At 39.4% G+C, this 27,008-nt stretch overlaps 2 protein-coding genes and 2 long non-coding RNA genes across 4 annotated transcripts; 3 read left to right on the top strand and 1 right to left on the bottom strand.

Moving 5' to 3' along the window:
- Positions 1–358: 358 nt before the first annotated feature.
- LOC120572563 (low affinity immunoglobulin gamma Fc region receptor II-c-like) lies at positions 359–4,346 on the bottom strand. The gene is made up of 6 exons (XM_039821888.1): positions 4,312–4,346; positions 4,205–4,228; positions 3,611–3,877; positions 1,391–1,633; positions 563–700; positions 359–408 (listed from the first exon to the last, which is right to left on the bottom strand). Exons 1-6 carry the CDS (start codon positions 4,340–4,342, stop codon positions 359–361), a joined length of 753 nt encoding a protein of 250 aa, XP_039677822.1. The 5' UTR covers positions 4,343–4,346.
- A 1,741-nt stretch (positions 4,347–6,087) lies between these two features.
- Positions 6,088–10,849, top strand: LOC120572200 (butyrophilin subfamily 3 member A2-like). The gene is made up of 5 exons (XM_039821398.1): positions 6,088–6,108; positions 8,068–8,167; positions 8,891–9,232; positions 9,780–10,066; positions 10,673–10,849. Exons 1-5 carry the CDS (start codon positions 6,088–6,090, stop codon positions 10,847–10,849), a joined length of 927 nt encoding a protein of 308 aa, XP_039677332.1.
- Positions 10,850–11,695: 846 nt separating this feature from the next.
- On the top strand, positions 11,696–21,625 carry LOC120572207. The gene is made up of 4 exons (XR_005641382.1): positions 11,696–11,778; positions 12,287–12,369; positions 21,406–21,433; positions 21,539–21,625. It is a non-coding gene; the product is annotated as an uncharacterized LOC120572207 (long non-coding RNA).
- Positions 21,626–24,160: 2,535 nt separating this feature from the next.
- LOC120572208 lies at positions 24,161–25,602 on the top strand. The gene is made up of 3 exons (XR_005641383.1): positions 24,161–24,270; positions 25,096–25,203; positions 25,495–25,602. It is a non-coding gene; the product is annotated as an uncharacterized LOC120572208 (long non-coding RNA).
- The last annotated feature ends 1,406 nt before the right edge of the window (positions 25,603–27,008 follow it).

Here is a 27,008-nt window from a genome sequence, read left to right on the forward strand (position 1 = left end):
CACGTTAAATTAAAAAGAAGTATTAAGAAGTGTAAGTAAACCTTTGTCCTGTTCGTTTTTTTTTTGGACGACGGCTACATAACGTCACGGTCTGGATCGTCTTCAGTGTCCCTTCCAAAGACTGAAACATGTTGAACATGGAAATGTTGGTAGAAAAATCTAAAAATCAATGATTTTTTAATGCAAAGAAGCAGAAGGTTGGCAGGTAGACAGGTACACATGTTTTGCATGAATATAGTACGCATAGTAAGTATAATATATAGTACCCAAAGATCCTTTTTATGCATTCAGATTTTAGGATGATATTTTGTCTTAGTTCTACGGTCATGGAAAATAAAAGTAGGAAAACATGTAATATCTACAACACCTCACCTGAGTGTGAGGCTGCTGCTGGTGTCTTTGAGGAAGCTGAATGATAGAAAAGCAAAAGTAGTTGATAGGTTGAGCTTGTTGAAGGCAACATAAAGTTAAGTTCAGTTCTTGGAATTGATCACACAGTTACTTTCTAGTTTAAGTGTTTTTTTGGCATACAGCTAATGTTGAGGTAGTTACTTTTCTGTACCTTTGTGTCTCCTCATATGAAGGAATCCCACCAACAGCAGCACCAACGCCACCATGAAAACAGTGACAGTGATCCACAGCAGGATGAGGGCACGAGGGGGGTTATTAGGTGATTGAGGGATGGTAGAAGTGTTTTTTGCTGCAACATAATAGAAAATTAAAATTTAATTTAATTTAAAATAAACATTGTTTAAACACAAGACCTATTTAAATGTTTAAATATGAAAGATATGCAGCAGAACACTGTCTAGTTAATTCATATATTACACTACTTTTTTTAACCTAAAACTTTAGTAACCTCACTGTTAAATTAGTAAATTAACTATTAAACCAATTGTGATGTAAAATACATATCAGTTTATATTCAAAAACCCTTGAAAGGTGAATTTAAGAAGCTATTTAAAAAGAGCATATATATTGCTCTTTGCATGGGGTGGTGTGTCATTATATGGTGTATCGTTAAATATTTAGTTTGATGGTTTGAGGACCAAAACATAAATTTAAAGTGTGGTCAAGTGATGGACAGTGTGTGGGTTTATTTGGATCCCTTTTAATCTCTAATGCACATGCTCAGATTGTTCTACATAAGGAGTAGATTGCTCCTTCACAGGAGTCATTTTTTAACCAGCCAATGATGATTTTTACAACACTGGCACGTGTCATAAGCATCAAACAACCAGATTTTTCATAAGTAGGGGTGCCATCACCATTTGTAATCTGCACCTGTCCTGCCCATACAGATGATATTGCAACATTTTATCTTTACGTTGTTTTGTAACGCTGTTTGTTCCAGTAATGCTGTTTGTTGCAGTAACGCTGTTTGTTCCACCTCTGACAGCCAGCCAGCTCTCTGCTGATTCTCCAGCTCCAGATATTCTGCACTTGTAGAGTCCTTCATCAGACTTGGAAACATTCTCAATGGTCATCTCTTCTCCAGAACTGTTCATGAGGTGGCCTCCTTTATAGAAATCAGCTGGAAGGTTGGTGGATGAGGTCTTGTTTCTGCAGCGCAGAGTCACAGTTTCTCCTTCCATCACAGGAAGGACAGGACTCTCCAGGATCACTGAACCAGCTCAACAGTAAAAAGTTAGACACATGTTTTATGTACAATCCTGGATACAATAATATAGGCTACACAAAAGCTGGGTGATAACACGCAGACAAAAACAAATCTGAAAGTGACGAGCCCAAAGGAACAAGAAATAAAATACTAATGTATAACACTGCACAAACTGCACATAATATCTATATTTGCAAAGTGATGAATATTTAACACGAGTTAACATATCCCAGTGGCAACATTAAAAGCTGGACCAAGTATTTTGGTAGAAGGAAGCTGTTCACGATATGTGAATTTTAATTAATTAGTCTTTAAAACAGAACAAGTGCCCTAACCTTAACCAAAGTACTTTTCATCCCAAAACCTAAATAACGCTCAGCACCCATGGAAGTAAGCCCCAGTCTCTGGTGTCAAAGTCTTGCTCTTTGTATCCTACACCCCGACCACCTCTTTTCAACTCTTGTGTGGTGCGCTTTATTCACGCACAAAACGTTGACAGTGAATGTGATCATATTTGAAAATTTCAGATTTTTTTTAGTGGTTTATAAACATAATTTCTTGGAGACAGAGTTGGAAAACTTAACAAGAAGTAAAAAAAGCAGCCTCAAGTATCACTATAAATGGGAAGCAAGCATTCGGAATATATATATTTCTGTGCACATTTTGCATGATTCTTCAAAATATACTTATGCTATATCATACAGTGTTGGGAAGGATACTTTCAAAACGTATTTCGTTACAGAATACAGAATACATGCCCACAAATGTAATTTGTAACGTATTCCGTTATGTTACTCAATCTGAGTAACGTATTCTGAATACTTGGATTACTTCAGGATTACTTCCACATTGAATTGCGTTTTATAAGTGTAGAAATGCAGCTATCACATCCATCTTACTAAACAGGCATATTATGGTGTGTTCTTTTCATTCCAACTGGCTGAATGTGTACCTGAACAAGCAGATTATTGTATTGGTAGTCCCGAACTGCATACTATAAAAATCTAACCGTGGTCTGAGCTACCACGAGCTAATTTTAGCTAACATTAGTTAGCATGTCAAACGGGGCTAGTCAGTCTTTAAACGGCTCTGGATCTAGTAAATCAGCACGTAGGAGAATGTAAAGTCCCACGTCAATGTTAAAATAGCAAGGTGACCAGTAAAACTACAGCAGACGACTACTCTTGGCTAATTAAAAAAATAACTTACTTTAAGATGCTTCTTCAGGTTGGAGGTGGAGTAATTTGGAGCTGAAAGGAGGTTGGTTGCTGGTTTAATGTGAAATACTGTTTGAATTTCCAAGATAGAAACTAATTCCTGCCCTGGCTCTGTTGTGCCGGTTCCGACTCCATTGTGACTGATCACGGAGCTAATTTTTTCGATTTTATATCGGGGCTTCTGGAAAATGCATAGAGTTGGCTTAATTTATTCAGAGTGAATAAACTCGTGAAACAGAGAAGTATCGTCATGTAACCATTGATGTCAACAATGTAACTGTATTCTAAATACCAACTATTTAAATTGTAACTGTAACGGAATACAGTTACTCATAATTTGTATTCTGAATACGTAACGCCGTTACATGTATTCCGTTACTCCCCAACACTGGCTATATCTTTATAAATACTATTTAAGTAGGTTGAACATTTTTATTCGGCACTTGTATATACGTTTATACAATACATTCTTTCATTTGTATTTTTTTCATCTTTATATTTGAATAGTTGTTCTTGTATTCTATCCTATTTATTATTTATTGTATATTCTGTATGTGTGCTGTGTGTCTTCTGTTTTGCTGCTATAAAATGTGTAATTTCCCAATTTGTGTCCATCTAATCTAATCTAAAATATGCATTTAACAAAATATAGGTTATAGATTTTTAGTCTAAACTTGATCAATTAATTTTATCAATGAGTTTCATATTGGACATACTACAGTATAAGAGAAACATCTGATATGTAGTGGTTTTAGATATACAATAAACATACCAGTGACAGAGATGTTGACTGTGTTGCTTCTCACTCCTTCAGTCTCACACCAGTATTCTCCACTGTCTGCTTGATAGATTTTATCAATGGTGCATGAAGACCCTGATGGTGTCTTCTTAATATCACATACCGGTTTAAATTCCTCATAATTCCTGGTTCCTCTCAATCGAGTGGAACCACTAGTCCCATCACATTTAAAAGTGACAGAGTCATATTCAAAGTGTTGCAGTTTGTTTGGACTGGTAGAAAGAAAAGCTGCATCTGAAACTGAAAAATATTTATTATTTTCAAATCCAAAACTGGAAAATTCTTATGTCTATGACAGGTGGAACTAAATCAAAATGACTGATAAAGTCATTACATAAACATAAACATACATTCTTGTAATTACTAACAATGTAGCGTTAACTAACCAAATTGAATGTTAACTTTGAGATCAGGATCAGTTATGAAAAACACTAAATTGTAATAACCTAAATTACATCATAGACTTATTTAGCAGGTTAAACATTGAGTAAACCTTGATTCTGCAGAGGGAGTAATGCAAAATATCTTAAAAATATGCATTTTTAGGATTTTCTTTTTATTACTTACCAATTTGAGTGAATCCAAGCATCACTGGATAAACAAAGGAGATTTGTTTGTTTACACAGGATGTAAAACTTAGAATAAAAGAAGAAAACACAAGAGTCAGTACTCACACAGTCTAATGCAGAGAGCTGTAACCTCCATGTTGTCTTGCTGCCGACTGTCTGAGTATCAGACTGAAATACAACTCAAGTATGTAGATGACAACTTCCTCTTCCTGTTCAGTTTATTTCTGATAATGATGCAAAAGCCGGAGACAGACTCACAGTGGCTTCAACACAGAGTTTGTCACTCTTGAGTAGTCTCGCTTTGGCAGACCCTCCTCCAGAGCACGCTGAAGGAAGGTCTGGCTACTCCACATAGCATTCCATTATGGGAGGAAAATGTGCTGTTGTTTATTGGCATTTATTTAAACCAATCAAAAATGTCTTGGGCGGTGTTAAACTCCGCACAGAGCCGCTGCAAAATAGTACTGTAAGAGAAAACTCAGATTGGACAGATAGTCTAGCTAGCTGTCTGGATTTACCCTGCCGAGATCTGAGGAGCAGTTAACCATAGTCCTCACAAATCCACCGGAGTTTAAAATGCCAATACAAAAAAAGTGGAAGGAAATGGAAAAGACATCCTTCAGGCGAAATTTCCGGCAGCACCGGAGCAATCCCGCAAGTGGAATATGAGGGATACAGACTACTCTTGAGTTATAAGCTCCGACTCAAGTTCCCATTCCTCCCCCAACGTCTGGCTCAAGTATCCCTGCAGGTTTTAGTTATAGCTTCAAAGAAACTGCAGGTGTGAAGTGGACAGATGCTTGCATTTACCATTAAGGGAAGGCCTTACAAAAGACGCTTATTAGTATGAATGCAGTATGAATTATGGGAAATGTAGGATCCAGTGTTTTTGGAGCTTGCACTTTATGTGGTAATAAAAGTCAGGATGTCATTCCTTCTTGCTGTTTCAATTTTGACCTTTTTTTATCTGTCTCTTGTTTCAAATTTCTGAAGGTGCTAAATTGCTGGAGTACTGCATTAATATAGACCTAATTTTAACTTGGACAGAGAAAGTGCACCTCTTACAGAGTATTTTATCACTGCTTTAATAAACAGCCCAGGCTGGGCAGACTTACAAAAATGGTAGCCGGAGACAAAAGCATATTATAAATACATTGTGTAGCTCTCAAGATGGATAAACATACATAATACACAGCATTATTTATCTCATTCACTTAATTTACAGTATAGAAAGGCCTGATAGGTGTAACAAAAGTTACAAAGAAGTCCTGTTGTGCCCCCTGCAGCAAAATAGCAAACGTTACTTTTTCCAAGCTTAAACACAACAGAACTATTGTCATTGCTGCTAGTGGTTTTGATTGCCACTGTAATATATTATACTGCTGATCAGTTACCTAGCAAAGGCTCAAAGTTCAGATGTTCACAAAGAGTCTCAAAGTGAAACAGAGCTTGGTTATTAAAACCAGACAGAATCACAATCTCTGTTTAATGTTCTACTTACAACACATAGCCAGTTTAACTATTAATGATTAAGTACATCATTCTTTCTAAATCAAAATTTTGATTTTCTTAGCACATTACATTTACATTTAAATTACAGAATACATTGTTTTACTTATTCTGCTAAACCTGAAGGCCTTCTTATTGTTGTGGGTTTAACCTTGACTTTGTTTTAATATTTCCACACTAAAAAAAATGAAAGACAAAAAAGAATCATTCATGGGGAAACACTGCATGGGTATAGTTAGAAGTTTGGAAAATCTACACCATTGGGAATTGCAACTTGAATCTTATGCAGCAAGCTGCATTGATAAACAGAGTGAGTTAAGGTAACAGTATATCAATGATTAACAGACTTTAACAGCCATGCAGTCTCATCAAATGGCGGACACCGTGCAGCAGGTACGTCGTGTTTCAAATGTATTCTTGACTATTCTACATGTTTCAACTTCAATTTTTAAATAAACTATCACATTCTAGAAAGAAGGTAGGGCTGCATTTAGACAAAGTATTAGAGTAGAGTATAAAGTAGGTTTTAAAGCCTTTGTGTCAGTCACAACATTGTGGACATACATGACATTTATTTAAAATGAATTGTTATGTTAAAATATAGCTTTTAGTCTTTGGTTATTTGAACTGGAAATCTGCTAGTTTAACACAAAACAGTCAGATATTTTAAGTCTTCTATCATTTTATGAAGTATTACAGACATGGACTTTGTTCTAAGGATTGTGGCATAGGCTAAAGTATTCAACAATTCTGGCAGAATCAAAACCCGTTTTTTATAATTCACCAAGGACCAATCTTTGCCACAACAAAAAAGTAAAAGTATTAAAAGTAAAAGTAAGGCTTACACTATTTCACCTGCAATAGAACTTTCTACATCTGTCTGTCTTGACAAAAGTGAAAGTAAAACTCCATTACATGGATGTTTTATGATTTGCGCAAAAATGAAAATACAGTCACTGAACATGTTCACAGATATGCACACATATATACACTACCGGTCAAAAGTTTTAGAAAACCACAATTTTTCCAGGTTTTTATGTTTTATGTTCTTACTGTACTCTGAAATGAAAGAATAGAACAAATGAACAATTTAAGTTAAAAAAGAAATCATGGAATCAATTTATAAACCAAAATGTATTCTAATTTTCTGACTCATCAAAGTAGCCCCCTTTGGCAGATATAACAGCTGAACACACTCGTGGCATTCTTTCTACAATGGAAATCAAATATTCTTCAGAAAGTTCTTCCCAACTCTGTTGCAGAAGTTCCCATAAATGTGTGGCACTTGTACGTTTCTTTGCTTTCACTTTTCTGTCCAGTTCATCCCAAACCAACTCAGTGGGGTTTAAGTCTGGTGACTGTGCTGGCCACTCCATGTTTTTAAGCTTACCATCTTGTTTTTTTTTGCTAAGGTAGTTCTGTCATAGCTTCGACTTATGTTTTGGGTCATTATCTTGCTTTAGGATTGTTGAACCCCTGACCAACTAGGCGCATACCAGAGGGTACTGCATGGCGCTGCAAAATGCTGTGGGAGCTGTTTTGGTTCAGGGTGCCTTTCACTCTGTACAAATCACCGACCCTGAATCCAGCAAAACAGCCCCAGACCATCACGCTTCCTCCTCCATGTTTGACAGTTGATGTCACACACTGAGGAACCATCCTTTCGCATACTCAACGGCGTACAAAAATCCTGCGTGATGAACCGAAGATTTAAAATTTTAATTCATCTGTCCATAGCACCTTCTTCCAGTCTTCAGTAGTCCATTGATAATGTTTCTTGGCGCAGGCAAGCCTCTTTTTCTTATTCTGACGTCTTAGCTATGGCTTTCTTGCTGCAAGTCGACCTATCAAACCTGCAGCTCGAAGTCTTCTCTTTACAGTTGAAACGGAGACTTGCTTATTATGACCATTATTACGTGTGTTCCAACAATACTTTTATATAAACAGAGGGGGTTGTAAGTAATCCAGACAAGTTGAAACACCTGTGGGAATTGGTAGCACCAATTTTCAAAGCTTGATTAACCTCCATTGCTGCAGAACAGCTTTATATTGTTTATCCATTTCTTGTTCCATGAAAAAGGCCTTTTTGTAAAATTCTGAAATGTACATTATTTTTCAGTTTTGGGTAACCTTAATTTGTTTTTTAACCTCAGGCAGTTCAACACTTACCTTTGTACCATTTCAAGCTATTCATTGGACTTGAACTGCTAAAATTTCAATAAAAAACTAAAACAATTGGGGTATTCTAAAACTTTTAACCAGTAGTGTACTTTCATTATTTCCATGGGGAAATCCAATATATTTTCCATATAATAATGGTATCAATATATCATGGTTTTTGTCCATTTCCAGAACTTCAGGATGCTTCAACAGATGGCTGGACTGTCCCTTCATTATCCGCCCAGAACCATCAGTGTATTGGCTTTCCTCCTCCTAGCACACTTTTGTCGAGGTAACTTACGCATAAACACAGTTATATATGGTTACAATAAGGGTTTGGATAGAATAATACTACGAAAATATATATAACAATATTAATATATGTTTTTAAATATTAATCAATCAATAGATCAAATGAGTATTTGTGGGACTATGGGCCCTTTGTCTGGGGCCAACCCACATAAAAGGCTCAATATGGTTGGCTGAGCATGTACAGTAGCTGCAATGCAAGTTAAGCTTCTCCGCTCTGCATGTAAACATCCACGGTGGGTGTTTGAACATGTTTGCATACGTGTTTCTTTTACACCATATGATACTATACAATACTATAATAAATGAGAAAGAATGTGGACTTAGCCAGTGTCCGTTCATTTACTAAAAACATGGCCACATGATCAATGCCTTGGAGAGGAATTTAGTGTCCTATGCTCTGCCAGAAGATGACTTGTGGCAGTACTATGCTAAAATATATTCTAGATGTTTGCAAACTCTGAAAGAAAAAACAAGGAAAACGTCATGACAGGATGTTAGATCAAACAATTACCTTACTTGAGACAAAGGTCTGCAATATGCATTGTTGAGATTTGGGACCTATGCAAGTTATGGTTGCCCATTACACCATTCTTATGCAAAGTTTCACAAAGACATGTATGTGCATCTCCGCTTTATACAGCTAAATTCATTTTTAGTTACTAACTTTCTGCAAAAGCCAACACATTTTTGTTTTCCTTTCCAGGTCAGTCTCAGTTATTTGGTGCACCTAAGCCAATAGTAGCAACAGTTGGCGATGACATCATTTTACCATGTCACCTAAAACCAACAGAGGATGTTGCTGCCAAGACGTTGGAGTGGACAAGACCCAACCTTAACCCTAGATTTGTCTTTGTGTGGCGTGCTGGTCAGGACCTCGAGAATGTAAAAAATCCATCTTACAAAGGAAGAACATCACTGTTCCCTGATGAGCTGAAGCAAGGAAACATGTCACTGAAACTGTCCAAAGTGAACCCTTCTGATGCGGGGAGATACAAATGCTACATTCCAGATATGAATATAGACTCTTTCATTGAGCTTGTTGTTGGTAAGTGGATATAAAATCTATGTGTAGCCTACATAATGCACTTTGGTGTAGTTTTTCAACAGTGTCTAGTATGCTTTTGTTCTGATTTGATTCTTTCACGATACATGGGTGCCGATTCAATTTGTATTTTGATTTTCATTTATTGCGATTCGATAGGATTGAGTCAACACAACTTTCAGCCATCATGTCGAGAGATTAAGGGTACACGCACAGTCCTCGAACATTGCCGTACATTTTCTGAGAGGAAACATGTTCTCAGTTGGTTTTAGTAGCATGTTACATATCATAAGATACACATAATGAGATATGCCTTCAATTCATGACAGACTTTCATTTAAATGTCAACCAACCCTTTATTAAGCCCCACATCTGTTAAGACTCTGACATACTTTCAGCGGTATACAGTCACACTCGCGAATGGCTGTATATTTGGCACAGTGTTGCATCAAGATAAATGCATGCTTACATGCTCACAAAGTCCAAACTAACATGCTGATGTTTAGCAGATATTTACAAATTTAATATGTTTCCTTTCGCTCAACATCAGGTGCTGTTTCCTTGCCCATCATCAGTTTAGCGGGGATTGACCGAGACAAAGGAGGAGTGGTTCTACAGTGTGAGTCTGAAGGCTGGTATCCAGAGCCTGAGGTGTTGTGGCTGGACGGTGAGGGAAGCCTCCTCTCTGCTGGACCAACAGAGTCAGTCAGAGGTCCTGATGATCTCTATACTGTCAGCAGCAGAGTGACTGTGGAGAAGAGACAAAGCAACAGTTTCACCTGTAGAGTCCAGCAGAAGAACACCAACCAGACCGAGAGACACAGATTCATGTTCCAGGTAAACATGATTAGCTATGGTCCAGTTTAAAATAAATATGTTATTCCAGCAGCTCATATCGACCGAGAATTACATTTCTTGTTATGTGGCCAACTCTCATGGCTATCATTAGAGCAAACAAGAGTGGGGGTGACAAAGTATAAGAGCACCAAATTCTGCATAGAGATGGGTCAACAAATACAGGACTTTTACTCAGTGGTTTGTGTCCTATGTGAAAGTAAAAGTCAATTGTCATTTTTAAAATTAACTGAGTTGTAGGGACCTAAGTCTGTGGCCGCTACACCGTCACGATATGGCCTCATTGTAGTAGTTTTACATGGTATATTTTACTCCAATCACTGATGTTTATCTAACCCTAACTAACTAACTAACAAACTGAATTTGTTGCCTAAAGTAGTTTATTTTCCACGTTTACTATGCGTTTAAAACTGTGGCCGTTATGTTAAAATAGAACAGTCAAATGACTACAGTTATATGATCAAACCACCACTATGCGGCAGTAAATAGAATGGTTCGTACATGCCGTTTTTGCGAGTCTTTGGACATTGACCTTTAATGGCGTTTAGGTATGACGATGTGTTGGTTATTCTGTTTTTATGATTTCAGATGATTTCTTTGAGGTCCAGTCCAGTTTTTCTGTTCCCATCATCACTGGTTTGGCTGTTAGTTTGTCTGTTTGCATCATCCTGTTTATTCTGTTACTTCTCTTTTCTGTGTGGAAATGGAGACAAAACACAATCAGTAAGTCACAAATTAATTGCAGTGTTTTGCACATGTCAATGATTCTGATGTTGATTCAGTCAAATTTGGCTGCTTTATATTTCATTTTAGACTCAAATGTCTCATATGCTTTGATTTCCCAAAAATAAAGTAAATGTATTTTAACACTGCTGCCTTTTTTTAGAAACACGAACCGAAGATAAGCCACAGGGATGAAACTGATCTGTCTGTCACTGCAGAAGAAACCGAGGCTTTGACAGGAAAAAGGTAAAGAAGATCAAACTTGTAAGTAAAGAAACAGGAAAGGACTTTCAGAAAAGAAAAAAGAAAATGATTGCATCAAGAAACAGGATCTGTGTTTCCAAAGGAAGAAAGAAGTGTACAAAAGAAACTATTAACTTTAACTAGCTTACTTTAATCGATGTTGGGATGTTCAGAGGTTCAAGAGAAATGAGACAGAAGAGGCCCAGTTCAGACAGACAGTCAAATGAGGATGAAAGCAAACATCAGAAGAGATTAGAATAACAGAAGAGAGAGATTAACCAGAAACACAGGGGCAACATCTTATAAGAAATATGTAGTCAACAGAAGAATTTGAAATTCTCAAAAGTTTTATTTTGACAGTGACTAATTTTTGTTGTCCATAAGTCTTGAAATAGAGGAGGTTTGATTTGCTGAAACCAGTATGAACCACTGTAGACATGTAGAGTATTTATCAAGCTGAAACAAAAATTCACCTTCCAAATACTTTTCATATATACTTATGTTAAATTAAAAGCAGATCTACTCAATTGCAGTTATGTTCAAATGCTGCAAAAACAAGACTTGAATTTTTAAATGTGCCATTTTGTGGTATCTTTACTAACCTGCCCTAATAAAATGATGACCCACATGTCACACTGTTCATCCCTCTCCAGGAGCAGCAGAGGAGGGAGGAAGCTGGGAGAGAAAATCAGACTGTGAAAGAGGAGCTGGAGACCAAGAAGAAGGAGGTTTGTCTTTACATTAATACAGTGATTTCAGTTTGAAGTCACATTCTTTATGTCATCCACAGTAAACAAGATCAAACCTACAAAAGTCATAACGGAGAGATTAACCAAAAATACAGGGACAAAGTCTCATATAAATATGTTGTCCACTGAAAAAAATTTTTTGACAGTGACAAACCATGTTGTTCATAAGTCTTATAATGGAAGGGGATACAAAGGTGGGAGGTTTAATTTGCTGAATCTAGTACCAACCACTGCAGACGTAAGTATTTATTGAAATGAAACTCAATTCATCTTCCAAATGATTTTGGTAGATACTTACCTTACATGAAAAGCTTATTTTTCAAATGCACTGAAGTTCAAATGCTGTAAAAATCCGAAATAAGTTATGATTATTTTTGCGTGTTTCATTGTGTGGTATCTTCACTAATATGCCTGATAAAATCATTTACTTCTCTCTCATCTCTCTCTCTCTCTCTCTCTCTCTCTCTCTCTCTCTCTCTCTCTGCAGCTCCAGGAGGAGCAGCAAAGGGGGAGAAAGCTGAGAGAGAAGTTCAGACTCTGAAAGGGGAGCTGGAGACCAATAAGAAGGAGGTTCATCTTCACTTTAATAATAAAATACACTGATGATTTGAGTTTAAAGTCACACTCTTTATCAATTAAATTTCAATTTATTTTTATTTATAGTATCAAATCATAACAGAGTTATCTGCGAGACACTTTACAGATAGAGTAGGTCTAGACCACACTCTATAAATTACAAAGCCCCAACAATTACAGTAATTCCCTCAAGAGCAAGCATTAGCAGTGGCTTTTGCGACAGTGGCAAGGAAAAACTCCCCTTTTTAGGAAGAAACCTCGGGCAGACCCAGACTCCTGGTAGGGGCGTTGTCTGACAGGCCGGTTGGGGGTGTGATGAACAGTGGCGATAATAGTCACATTAAAGATAGTGGAACAGTGAGTTTGAAGGTAGTCGTTGTAGTTCATGTCACAGCAGGACTTTGCGGATGAAACGTGGCGCTGCAGAGCATGGGTGGATGCGGCGGACGCAGCAGCGCGGCCGGGCGCGCTATAGGGGAATCGCAGAGCATAGCTCTGTGAAGAAGAAACATAAGGACTCCGGGCAGTAAACTCCACAGAGCTAGGTTAGTAACAAGCAGTTCTGGGACAGGATGCAAACGAAAGGAAACAAATGAAAACATTGATGAGAGGCTGTACTGGCCTGCCTCCCTCTAATCTCACTATATTATTGATTATATGATCAATAAATCTGATGACTACGAAGAGAAGCAGGTGGGCCGGGTTAGGCGGACGCGCGCAACTCCTCACCCCTAACTATAAGCTATATCAAAGAGAAGAGTTTCTAGTTTACTCTTAAATGTGGTGACGGTGTCTGCCCCCCTAACCCAGAACGGGAGCTGGTTCCAGGTGAGCGGAGCCTGGTAGCTGAAGGCTCTTGCTTGCCGTCTACTTTTAGAGACTCTAGGAACCACAAGTAACTCTGCATTCTGGGAGCCGCAGTGCTCTAGTGGGACAATAAGGTACTAAGAGCTGTTCTAGATATGATGGTGCTAGACCATTTAGGGCTTTGTAGGTCAGGAGAAGGACTTTAAAGTCAATCCTGAATTTTACAGGAAGCCAATGCAGAGTAGCTAAAACAGGAGAAATATGATCTCTTTCTTAGTACTTGCGCCAGAACACGCGCTGCAGCATTCTGGATCAGCTGGAGAGTCTTGAGGGACTTATTTGAGCAACATGACAGTAGGGAATTACAATAGTCCAGCCTAGAAGTAACGAATGCATGGACTAGTTTTTCAGCATCGTTTTGAGACAGGATATTCCTAATTTTTGCAATGTTACGAAGATGAAAAAAGAAGGGCTTTCTCGATGTTTGTTTTAGATGGGCGTTAAAGAATATATCCTGATCAAAAATAACTCCTAGATTTCTGACAGTAAATAAAACCATCCAGAGTAGCTATATCTTTAGATAATGAAGTCCGAGGTGTTTAGGGCCCAGCACAATAACTTCAGTTTTGTTACAGTTTAACATCAGAAAATTATAGGTCATCCAGGATTTTATATCTTTAATACATGCTTGAAGTTTAGCTAACTGACTGGTTTCGTCCTGGTTTGATTGATAAGTATAATTGGGTGTCGTCGCCATAGCAGTGATAGTTAATTGAGTGTTTCTTAATGATATTACCAAGAGGAAGCATATATAAGGAGAATAGAATTGGTCCAAGCACTGAGCCTTGTGGAACGTCATGTTTAACTTCGCGTCACTTAGAGGATTTATCATTAACATTAACAAATTGAGATCGATCAGAGAAATAAGACTTAAACCAGCTTAGTGCGATTCCTTTAATGCCAACTAAGTGTTCCAGTCTCTGTAACAGGATGGTATGGTCAATAGTGTCAAATGCAGCACTAAGATCTAATAAAACAAGTATGGAGACAAGTCCTTTGTCTGCAGCAGTTAGAACGTCGTTAGTAATTTTCACCAGTGCCGTCTCTGTGCTATGATTCTTTCTAAATCCTGATTGAAAGTCTTCAAATAAACTGTTGCTATGGAGAAAATCACATAACTGATTAGCAACTACTTTCTCGAGGATCTTGGAGAGAAAGGGAAGGTTAGATATAGGTCTATAGTTTGCTAAGACCTCAGGATCGAGGGTGGGTTTTTCTAGAAGAGGTTTTATCACAGCTACTTTAAATGACTGCGGTACATAACCTGTTAATAGAGACATATTGATCATATCTAGTAGCGAGGTGTTAACCATGGGTAATGCTTCTTTGAGTAGCCTCGTTGGGATGGGGGTCTAAGAGACAGGTAAATGGCTTAGCTGAAGATATCTTTACCATTAGTTGTTGAAGGTCTATAGGATAAAAGCAGTCTAAGTATATGTCAGGTCTAGTCGTTCTTTCTAGCAGTCCCATGCGTTGAAAGGTGAACCATCAGAAGTAGAGGGCAAAAGGTGATGAATTTTATCTCTAATTGATATAATTTTATCATTAAAGAAGCTCATGAAGTCATCACTACTCAGAGCTAGAGGAATAGATGGCTCAGTAGAGTTGTGACTATCTGTCAGCCTGGCTACAGTGCTGAAAAGAAACCTTGGGTTGTTCTTGTTTTCTTCTATTAATGATGAGTAATAGTCTGATCTGGCATGTCTGAGGGCCGCCCTATAGGTTTTCAGACTGTCTTGCCAGTCCAAACGAGACTCTTCCATTTTGGTGGGAGCGCCATTTACTTTCAAGTTTTACCGAGTTTTGCTTTAATTTACGAGTTTGGGAGTTATACCAAGGTGCTAGTTTCCTTTGCTTCATCTTCTTTTTGAGTGGAGCAACAGAGTCTAAAGTAGTCCGTAGGCAGGCCGTAACACATCACTACACAATTGTCGATTTGAGAGGGACTAAAGTTTACATAAAGTTCCTCTGTTGTATTAAAACAAGGTAATGAGTTTAGTGCTGTTGGAATGTCTTCCCTTAAATTTAGCTATAGCACTGTCAGATAGGCATCTAGTATAGAAGTCTTTATCTAATTTTGAGTAATCGGGTATTAAGAATTCGAAAGTAATTAAGAAGTGGTCTGATAATAAAGGATTTTGCGGGAATACTAATACATCTTCAATTTTGATACCATATGCCAGCAAGAGGTCAAGGGTGTGGTGTTGTAAACAGTGCGTGGCCTCATGCACACTCTGACTGAAACCAGTAGAATCCAGAAGTGAGTTGAAAGCAGTAGTAAGGCTATTGCTGTCAACGTCCACATGGATATTAAAATCACCTACAATAAGTACTTTGTCTGATTTAAGGACTACACATGATAAAAACTCTGAGAATTCAGATAAAAATTCAGAATTACGGACCTGGAGCTCGGGTAGACAACAACAAATATAATTGGCTGTACTGATTTCCGTGTTGGATGTTGAAGATTAAGAACAAGGCTTTCAAAAGAGTTATAATTTAGTTTGGGTTTAGGGTTAATTAACAGGCTTGAATCAAATATGGCTGCAACTCCCCTCCTCGGCCTGAGCCTCTAGGAATTTGAGTATTAATATGACTGGGAGGAGTGGCTTCATTTAGACTAATATATTCTTCATGGCCCAGCCAAGTTTCAGTAAGACAGAATAGATCCATTTGATTATCAGATATCAATTCATTTACAAGTACTGTTTTAGAAGACAGAGATCTGATATTTCGTAGTCCACATCTAATTTTCCTATCCTTTTCTATCATTGCAGTGGTAGTTTTAATTCCAATTAGGTTGTTAAGTATTGCCCCTCTCTTGGTTACCTTTGATCTAACTGATCTGAGTCGAGGGAACAGACACCGGTCTCATTTTTTAGGACAGGCTGTGGCTGACGTGAACTGGATGCTAAATTGACTATGTTTGCAGTCAACTTCTTATTACTTAGGGATTCACCACTTTGTATGGTCTGTTGTTGATTATAATTGGAATAGTACTAGTACTACATGTTACTGGAATAGTACTAGTACTACATGTTACTGGAATAATACTAGTACTACATGTTATCCTGCAGAAAACATTTTCAGATTCATCCACTTGTAGTGCTATCAGGATCAATACCTGGGGGGCTTGAATCTGTAATATTTTCAACAGTAAGTCAATACTTGCCTTTCAGTGTGGTTGTTATGTTGTCAGATAGCATCCTGGCTCCGGTCGGTTTGGGTGGAGACCATCACGCTTCAGCAGGTTGGGCATCTCCCAGAACAAGTTGAAGTTGTCGACATAGGGAATGCTCAGGGAAGTGCAGAGTGGTTCCAGCCAGGTGTGGAGCCAGAACAGTCTGGACCATCTCTCCGCACCCTTCCTGTAGGTAGGTAGAGGCCCAGAGATGACGATCCGTTTTCCTGGTGCCCATCAGGGTGGAGAGGAGAGTGGTGAAGTCTTCCTGGAGTGCTATCGACCGTTTCTCTGATGTCGTTTTGTGCCCACATGCACGATGATGTTGTCGACCTTGGCGGGCGGGCGAGGATGCCGGGAAGTTTGTGCTGGATGTCACGGACCATGGCACCGGGGAAGCAGTAGACCTTGGAGGGACCGCTAGGAGAAGGGGGAATATAGAGGTCCCTTACCATGGAGCTTCCAATGACCAGCGTGGAGGTTGATGAATCCGAGGGGGGAGAGTCCACCCTCAATGGGCGCGTCGACTGTGTGGATGGACCAGGATGAGCTGCGTGGGGACGTGGCAGAGAAGGGAACTCCTTGTCGTTCATCAGAATGCTGTAGCGATTTTCTAGTTGTAGGGGTTGGGCTGGGGCTGAGCGTTGTCCTGACCGCCTGCTCTGGTGCTTGCTTTACACGCCATGGCTCAGAGTGTAGCTGGTCAGCAGAGCTGGGCGCGTCCTCGGCAGAGCCGAGGAGAGACAACAGGGACAGAGGTTGTATTAGTGCGTGTGGGGTGAGAGTATTGCAGGGCACAGTGGAATCAAGACATCCGACAGTGTGTGTGGGGGGGAACTTCCAATGATAATGGAGTCGAGGAACTGTTCACTTGCCTTGATCTGGTGGAGAGTCGATATTCTGGCTTCAAGTTCCACTATCTTCTGGCTGAACAGGAGGCAAGAGTCGCCGCCAGGTGAACAGTTGAGGGAGGGCATCGTGTAGCTGGCTACTTTCGCTAGTAGCAACGTTGATGGAGGCCTTCTCCTAAAACCAATCCCTCTTCACAAGTCGAATTACAATGTAGGTGCTCCTGCTTGTGTTAGCAAGCTGTGGATAGCCCGTTACTGCTACCAAAATATAGAATAGAATTCCTAGGAGGCAAAATCCTGAGTGGTCCGGTTTACCTCCCGCTAGCAGGCAGAACTAGCCGTTAGCACAACAAATACCTAGACGGTTAGCTAAGCGGGAGGAAGAAGAGTTTTGCAAACAACGGATAAACTGCGTCCGACAGGTCTGTTGGCCATACATAGTGTAGACACGTTCAAACTTACAGTAGTGTGTGTAGGTCACTTACAAAAAATCATTCCAAGACCAGGGGTCTCATTTATAAACGCATGCACGCACAAAATGGGGCTGAAAACGCGTGCGCACGCCACTTCCTAACGCAAAGGTTGTGATTTATATAAAACAAACTTGACGGGAGAATGTGCGGTCCCTCCACGCAAACTCTGACCCATGCGTACACACATTTTGGAGACAAAATAGGAATTGGCGACGAGATGGTGAGGTGGTGAACTGAAGTCAGACTGCAGAAAGTACATGTGGGAATTATGGTTAGGCTACTCTTAATACGTTTAAGTATTAAAAAATAATGCCTCACCGCACATTTCTTCACACCATATGAAGATTAAATCCAGCAGTGTTATTTTGCGCTTGTACTGAGTGATAATTGTTCCATAAACACCTCAAACTCAAATCTTAAATAAAAACTCATTCTTAATATTTAATCAGTGCTGTTCCGCCGTTCCATTGTCCGCTACGGAGCGCAGGAGAGCTGGCCTGACTGCATGGAATACAGGATAGCATCAAATACCCTACCATTAGATAACTGCACAACACAGTGTAAATCACTAAATACCTGTCTTTAAAACTGTGCATATATCATTAAATGTGAAAGTCTGGAAATACAGCCGTTAAGCTCGCGCAATCGTTATGCTCTATGTCCTTGTTATCGGTCTAAAATTTAATACTGTTTATAACAAACCCTGCATGAAGAAAAGTGTGTTTGCTTATTACATTTTGATTTCAAATTGTATCTCGGGTGGGGGATACCACTAGTTGTTGCTGTGATTTTAGCAAGGTGTTAACAATCACAAATTGTTGTAAACATATAAATACCGCGGTGAACCCCGTGTGTAATGCTGCATGATGGCACTGCTGGCCCTGCAGGAGGACTGGAATGGAAGAATCAGGAGAAAAAGAGACTTCAGGGACCATGACGATGACTGGCTCATATGCTGATTTAAATTCCCTAATTTAGCTGTAATAGTAACAGTAATATACGCTGCGCTCTTGGATCTATGTACTGAATTGGGTCCAGTAGAGAGGGCAATGCGCCCGGAACCGGTACCATCCCGGTCCAAATACAGGTCCTCGTCACTCTGGGTGAAACCGGCTGTTTTCAGAGGGAAATGTCAGACAGCTAAGTGTTTTTTTAAATGAATATTATATATAATCTTCAACTTCATCACTAAGGCTTGTTTGGATATAATATATAGTTCTGTTAAATCTTATCATATACGTCTGGTATATCGAAGCTGTCCCAAGTACCGTAATGCCTGCTGATTTGGAAGATTTTATTAATAAAGGTAGTCTATAATTCCGGTTTCCATGCGCTGTGCGACAACAGGCGAAATTATAATTCAATTGGCAGCAATTCCCGGCGTCTGAGAGTTTTTTGTTTGTTTGTTTTCTCCGCCAGTCGTCATGATTGGCATGATTCCGTTAACGAAGAACAACTGCCAGGGTCATTAACATACTTATCAGCATTCACAAGGTGCTTTACATTGACTATTTATGGTTAAAAATGGGCGTGTACAGGGCGGGATAAGAGGCTGATCCACGTATGCACAATCTGTGATTTATAAAGGGAACATTGCTTACAGGTGTGCATACGCAACGGTTTTATAAATCTGACTTTTTTCGCGTATGCCAATTTGGGCTTTTAGGCGCCGCGCACACTTATAGTAAGGATCCCACGCACAGTTTTATAAATGAGACCCCAGATCCACAGGGATTTGACCAAGTCCAGAATCAGATCAAATTGATTTACGTAAACATCACAAGCTTCAGGGAATGTAGGACCCCAAATGCAGAGACGAGGCAGAATAGAGCTTGAATGTTTAAGAAAGAGAATCGTTAAAACAAAATGTCTCCTGAACACAGCAAGCAAAAATACAACACAGGAACAGGTAGAATCCCCAAAAACAGGAACAGGCAGAATCCCCAAAACATGAACAACAAAGTATCAGGAACACCAAGACAAAACGCAGTAGACTGAACACACAGAAAAAAATTACCTGAGAACAGACAAGGGAAACACAGAGAGTAAATACAAGAGGTAACAAGCAAACAAGGGACAGGTGATACAACAGGTGAAACACATCAGGGAGGGCAGACAACCATACAGGCGGGAAACACAAGACAGGAAGTAAAACAAGACAAGACTAGGGAGGAAACCTATGGAGCCCCGGGGTGACATGGAGGGAAAAAAAATGGGAGGGAGAAAAAAAAAAAAAAAAAAACGACGAAAAAAAAGACATGTACTGGTGGCAACACTAACTAATCGAGATCTCGACTTTGAAACTTCGTGATCTCCGAAGTTTTGCGGATGGAGAAAAAAAAATTATGAAAAAAAAAAAAACGAAGGAGAAAAAATAAAATAAACACGCGTACTGGGGACAAACACTAACTTCGAGATCTCGAGTTTCCAAAGTCGAGATCTCCGAGTTTGCAGTACGCCTGGGGCTCTAGCTTCTTGGTGTCGGTTTTGGCTCCCCAGGAAGCAGGCAGTGAGCTCCAGATCCTGCAGCCGCAAACGGACTCTGCTGCCCCGGGGGGCAGCTGTGTTCTGCCCGGGGAAGAAACGCCGCTGCCGGCAGCTTTGCCTCGCTGCTACGCCGGTCCCTGCTGATCCAGATCGGACGGACAAAGACACAGTGGTGATCGGGAGGATCTTCCACGTAGTCCAGGACGACCTATACGTCGATTTTCTGCGGGAAAGTTCTATTGCCTTTCTTGCGGTGGCAGGCGCGGAGAGGATCTATTGCGGTGCGGGGCAGCAGAGTCCGTTCTTGCGGCTGCAGGATCTGGAGCTCACTGCCTGCTTCCTGGGAGCCAAAACCGACACCACGCAGCTGTAGCCCCAGGCCGTAGGCTACTGCTGGGACGAAACATGACCGGGGGACCGCGGGCAGCTAGGCAAAGTTGTGTTCATGCCCGGGGAGGACACGCTGTAGCCGCCACGGAAATCTCCGCCTCCCGCTGCCATCTGGATTAGCTGGGACCGGTAGCAGCGGGCGAGGCTGTGTTCCTCCCCGGGGAGGACATGCTGCCCCCGGCCGGGAAATCTCCGCCTCCGCTGACTTCTGGACTGGATCACTTTGTTCACTTTGAAAGTCGAGATCCCGACTTTGAAACTCGAATCCCGAAGTTAGTGTTTGTCCCCAGTACGTGTTTATTTTATTTCTTTCTCCGCCGTTTTATTTTTTTTTCATAATTTTTTTTTTCTCCGTGCAAACTTCGAGACTCGCGAGTTTCAAAGTCGAAATCTCGAGTTTCCAAAGTCGAGATCTCGAGTTAGTGTTTGCCACCAGTACATGTCTTTTTTTTTCGTTGTTTTTTTTTTTTTCTCCCTTCCATGTCACCTCCGGAACATGTGAATGAACAGCAGGCTCTTCATCAAAAGATGAAGGATGACATGCAGGCCAAGACCAAGGAGGTTAGCCTATTAAAATGAATCTCTCTGTATTTACTTTACTTTGAACATTCTACTCAACTTCATGTCTCTCAAGACAGAAGTTTCTCAAGACATTGCTGTTTAGGGAAATTCATAATGCTCTTGTGTGTTTAACCTTTAATTGGGTGTCTTTGTGCTGTATATTTACTGATTTGCTTTAATACAAGAACATGTCTCTTTACCTCTTTCTGCTTCGTACCAGTTGGAGGAAAAAGCTTCCCCTGTCTCTGGTAAGTAATCCTGGTATTGTGAATGAGAATGAATGGACTGTATTACTCTTAATGGTCAAAAAGAGAACTATGATTTTCTCTTACATGAGTTTTGTTAACAAGCAGACACTCAAGGAAGAGCAGCGGAAGAGGGAGGAAGCTGAGAAACAAGTCCATATCCTGACCCAGAAGCTGGATGAAAAGAATAACAATGTTCGTATTTGTACCTTCTTAACACATGATTTCTTTCTATCTATTTTTTTTTTTTTTGTTTTTGTTTCCTTGCACTTTTAAATGGTTAAAAGCCAAACTTTTCATGTCCTTTGACACAAATAGGCACTATTTTAATCATGCAAACCCAATGACTAGCACACTCAGTCATTTTGGGCATTTCTAGCACACCTGTATTTTAGTGCAGAAGTACAAAGTGAAAAAGAACTGCGTGAGACACTATAAATGAGAGGGTTTGGTGATAAATAACTCTCTTTCCAGTCACTTTACTGGTATTGGGCTTGGAAAGAGCTGAGCCAATCAGTGTTACATGACAACAAGAGTTTAACAAATTAAAAAAAGCTTCTCCAGTAAAGCTTATTAGTGTTTGCATGGTGCAGAAAGGCAGGACCTGAACACAGCACTAAACATGTTTTCTTTCTCTTCCACAGTTAACTAGTGAAATGATGATGGAAATAAAATAAAATATGCTTGGTGTAGCTGTTTGATGTCATCCATCCAATGCTTTTTTAGCAGTGGCTGCACCCCATTTCAGATGTATTTCCATCAGTTTTTCTTAATAAATCATTAAGAAAACAGACAATACATCAACAGACAACATGTTTATTTCCTTACACGCCAGTTCAGATTTTTTATGTTATTTAACAAGACTGTCACTCCCTGCTGTAAAGAGGGGAAGATTTACTAAAATATTACCCCTTTTTGTTTGTACATATTAGATCTAACTCCCCGCCAGTCACTTTATCTATATTGTGTTTCTAGTCTTTTATTGATCTTTTCTGTGACATTACTGACTAATCTGGATATGTGTGCAGTTACTCAACAACTGTTTAACATATGTCTTTGTGGCCAATCTATTCTTTGTGTGTGTGTGTGTGTGTGGTGTGTGTGTTTTGTCTCTTTCAGAAAGTACTAGACCATAAAAGTTCTCAGAGTAAGTCGCAGGATTACAGCTTGACCAGCCCAGCCAGTCAGGACTCAGCCACGGGACGCGTCATTGTGGATGAGGTCGATCTGAAGGGAACATATGCCCGTCTTAGTAACACGTCCAATCAGGTAATGCTGTTGTGGTTTGGCTGAACTCCGAACCAATATGTGAGCATATGCATTACTTTACATTGACAAACCGTATTCCAGAGAGGGCCATTCAAACTTTAAACAAAAAGTGTACATATTTGTTTCTGTATTTATTGTTAATTTCATAATAATGTTTACTATGTTTATGTATGCACCAACAACCAAGGCATTCTTTGTAAGTATTACTTACTTGCCATTAAATCCTTTTTGTTCTGATTTTGAAACCTCTATAGTGATGTCAACAATTTTCCTCCTGCAGGACATACCACTGGGAGACTGGGAATTACATTTACATGTCGACAACAGAAAACCTATCAAATACCAATTCATGCCAACATTCGAACTCAAGGCTGGAGAGGCTGTCACTGTGAGTTTTTCTTGACTGTTTATTGTTCTTTTTTTTCTTCTTTGTTTCTATTTATTTCTTTGTATCCAACTATACCTCTTACGGCTTTGAAGAAATTGTGTGACTGATCTCATATCAAGCTTTCAAAGCTTTAAACATAACTTTGAGTGAAATAAGAAAAGAAAACAACTAGTCATAGTTGCCAGGTCAGCCAGTCATAGTCCAACCTGAAAACTTTCCTTTTCTATTCATTAGTGATAGACATTGTTACTGTAATTAGTGGAGAGTTTCATATGTAAATGTATATTTGTATGGTGAATTTGTGGGAGTTTTTTTTTTTCAGATCTGGGTTTCAGGTTGCAAAGCGCTGGTGTGATACGTCCACTGACCTGGTGTGGAAGGACCAGACATCCTGGGGCACCGGAAAACAACTGCTGGTCTCTCTCTACAGCAGCACTGGAGAGGTCTGACTTCACCTTAGACACTATATATCCAAAAGTATACACACACACCAAACACACACACACACACACACACACACACACACACACACACACACACACACACACATACACACACACACACACACACAAACACACACACACACACACACACACATACACACCTGTCCACCTGGAGCCGGCAGCAGTAATCCTGTCGGCACTGCCCTACATTTCTTTAAAGTTGGAAGTTTTGGAATAGTGAAGCCTGTCTATCATCTCCATGGTCAGGCCTGGAATTTCACTATTTCAGGGGCAAGACCACTTAGCCTTTGGTGTTGTCAATTTTAGAGGCTTGAAGGCAAAAGACCAGGGCACGCAATGTGTAGCCTACAAAAATTATAACACAATCAGTCAAATTCTGAAAGCCTGCCTCCAAAGTTGCACATTGCCCACTGCCCTGCCTTCTCCTCACGTTCAGGTTTATGTGAAAAGTCAATCAAAAGCAAATTTATGAACTTGACGATGGTGTTGGAGTCGAAGGTGGCTACCAACTTCATATTTATGTTAATATTATCTGTCAGACTGTCACTTCCTGCTTCTTTCAGCTAGGAGGTAAGAAAAAGTCTGCAGTTTGTAACAAATCCGACATACCAGGAGAAGGACCCCTCTCGACCAATCAGGACTCAGCAAAGAGACACATTATTTTGATGAGGTCGACCTGGAGGGCAAATATGTCCCGCTTTTGCAACATGTCCAAAAAGGTAATGATGTGTGTGGCCGAACTCTGTATGAGTACTATATGAGCATGTACACTATGTTTTATAGCTTTACATTAACAGAGTGTATCCAGGTATATTCTTAATTGACCATTCAAATTGAGATAGTGATAATGCCATGACCTAATAAAACCAATAAATTCCTAGCAAACTGAGTCACATACTGTACAAACTACTCTGTTAGACTCAGTCATGTATAAAGTACTTGAAAGCATAACTTACAAGTATTGTTACAAGTATCTTACCAAAAAATTAAACTGTGGCAGAAGTTAAAGTCACTTTTTGGAATATTATTTGAGAAAGAGTCTTAAAGTATCTAATATTTACTGTACTTGAGTATGAAAAGTAATTTTCTGATATTAAATGTTAACTATTAGAAGTTAAAGTTAAAGTAAAAGAATAACTTTGATTATGAACTGTATTGTGGCTTCCTTATAGTAAAGCATAATATTCAGGGTATCCACATCTTCTTAAACATCAAATTCAAAGTCAACAAATAGAAAAACAGAAACAGAATTTTAAGTTTTTGTTCACTCCAACGTAGGGAAAACATTTCTTGTAAGTAAAGAGTAACGAAAAGCTGAGGGGAAATGTAGTGGAGTAAAAGTCTCCAATAATATAAATAACAAGTTGAAGGACAGATACGCGGAACATTCTACTGTGTGAAGTACAGTGACAAAGTATTTGTAATTTGTTACATTACAACAAAGGTTAGATTTAATATGTTGTGGGGAAAAGCCAATATAAAACATTCATTTATTAAGTGTCTTTTTCTTTTCTTCCATTTTCCGCACATTTTCTCTCCTGTAGGATCAACAACTGAAAGACTGGGAATTACACATAAATGTCAACAACAGAAAACCCATTTTGTTTAAATTTCCGAACTCATTCAAACTCAAGGATGGAAAGACTGTCACTGTGAGTTTTACCTGTTTGTTAAATTCTTCTCTTATTTGTTTATTACTATTGTTCCAACTATCTCTTTAAACCTATATGAAGACTTGTGTGACTGTTTTCATATGAAACTCATACCATGCTGCCAAAGCTTAAACCATAACTGTGTTCCAGTTAAATAAATAAAAAAGATGCTTTTATTCTATGTTTTATTAATGCAACAAACTCCTAAAACTGTCTTTGTAAGTGACAAACATTTTAATTTGTAGTTAGTGGTTAGTTGTATGATGAATCTGTGAGGTTTGTCCCTTTCAGATCTGGGCTACAGGTTGTGGTGTCAATGATAATCCCCCACTGACCTGGTGTGGGAGGACCACACATCCTGGGGCAGTGGAGACCAACTGCTGGTCTCCCTCTACAACTACACTGGAAAGGTCTGACATCACCTTAAACCACACATGTTAAGATACACACACACATACACACACACACACACACACACACACCTGTCAACATTTGTTTTGTTCTTTTCTTTCTGGGTCTGTTTTTCTGGTTTGGTCAGCTTTGATTTGCTCAAATTCTCTGTCCTGAAGTAAACTACTGCTGAAAGATTAATGTCCATCTCTCAGTCTGTTAGCTGGAGAAATCTCAGTGTGTGTGTGTGTGTGTGTGTGTGTGTGTGTGTGTGTGTGTGTGGTCTGTTGTCTCTCTATCAGCTAGAGGCACGCAAAATTTCGGAGGGACGCATCATTGTGAATGAGGTCGACCCGGAGGGCAAATATGTCCGTCTCACCAATAAGTCCAACAAGGTAATACTGTTGTATGTGGCCGAACTCTAAGTTTTAGAGCTATACATTAACCAAGAGTATTCGTATACATCTTGTCAAAGGAGAATTCGGGTCGATTTCAACACGTAGCTCTGTTGTTTGTAAATTTGGAGTGCTGTCAGCAGCAAGAAAAACAAAATAGATTTTTTTCACACACAAAAAAACATTTTGCCATTGTTATGTCCTTAGTAATGGCTATGTAGCAACAGGCTGTAACCTGACACCACAGTGGAGCCAGCAGTGCTGCAGTTCAAAAATTCAAGAGCTGGTAAGCAACAGTGGGCTCTTGAACTTTTGGATGAAGACAACTTTATGCCTTTCTATCACATCTACTGCAGTCAGATTTGCTAACATGTTTAGAGGCTAAAACACGTTTAAAACTTGCCCTGTTTGTTGGGTGCTAACTCTAGCAGGGGGATAACATGGTGTAGGCAGCACTGATTGTTTTCATTTTTCTTACTACTGACAGCACTCCTAATTTACAAACAACAGAGCTACGGGTTGAAATCGACCGGGATTCTCCTTTAGTGCAGTTTGTGATGCGGCCATGACCCAATAAAACCACAAAGACTTCTAGCAAACTGAGTCACATCCTGTACAAACTACTCTTTGTTACACTTAATATGTTTTGGGAAGATGATCAATGTTAAATATGAATATATATTTAGTGTCTCATCCTCCCTTTCCCACTCTCTTTCCATACTGCAGGACAAACCACTGGGAGGCTGGGAATTACATTTACAGATCAACAACAGAAAACCCAGCATGTTCACATCTTTCGATTCATTCATACTCAAGGCTGGAGAGACTGTCACTGTGAGTTTTTCTGATTGTGTTTGTTGAATTCTTCTTTTGTTGTTCTCTCCCTCTAACCCTACATGAAATCATTGCAGGCTGTCAAAGCTTTAACCATAGAAAAGAACTATTATTGTTTCTTCTCTGCTGTGTTTTGGCACTGCAACGAGCCAGTCGTAGTCCAACCTGAAACCTTTTACTTTTCAT

The sequence above is a fragment of the Perca fluviatilis genome, chromosome 14 (genome assembly GCF_010015445.1).
Source record: "Perca fluviatilis chromosome 14, GENO_Pfluv_1.0, whole genome shotgun sequence".
NCBI lineage: Eukaryota > Metazoa > Chordata > Actinopteri > Perciformes > Percidae > Perca > Perca fluviatilis.

Bases quoted from the DNA above. Each gene is read 5' to 3' on its own strand.
- LOC120572563 (XM_039821888.1), bottom strand. From the start codon at position 4,342: ATGGAGGTTACAGCTCTCTGCATTAGACTGT. The intron at 4,229-4,311 runs GTGAGTACTGAC...TTGTTTATCCAG, and splicing joins AGCTCTCTGCATTAGACTGT to TGATGCTTGGATTCACTCAA. The intron at 701-1,390 runs GTGGAACAAACA...ATTATGTTGCAG, and splicing joins GAGCTGGCTGGCTGTCAGAG to CAAAAAACACTTCTACCATC.
- LOC120572200 (XM_039821398.1), top strand. From the start codon at position 6,088: ATGGCGGACACCGTGCAGCAG. The intron at 8,168-8,890 runs GTAACTTACGCA...TTTCCTTTCCAG, and splicing joins CCTAGCACACTTTTGTCGAG to GTCAGTCTCAGTTATTTGGT. The intron at 9,233-9,779 runs GTAAGTGGATAT...GCTCAACATCAG, and splicing joins TTTCATTGAGCTTGTTGTTG to GTGCTGTTTCCTTGCCCATC.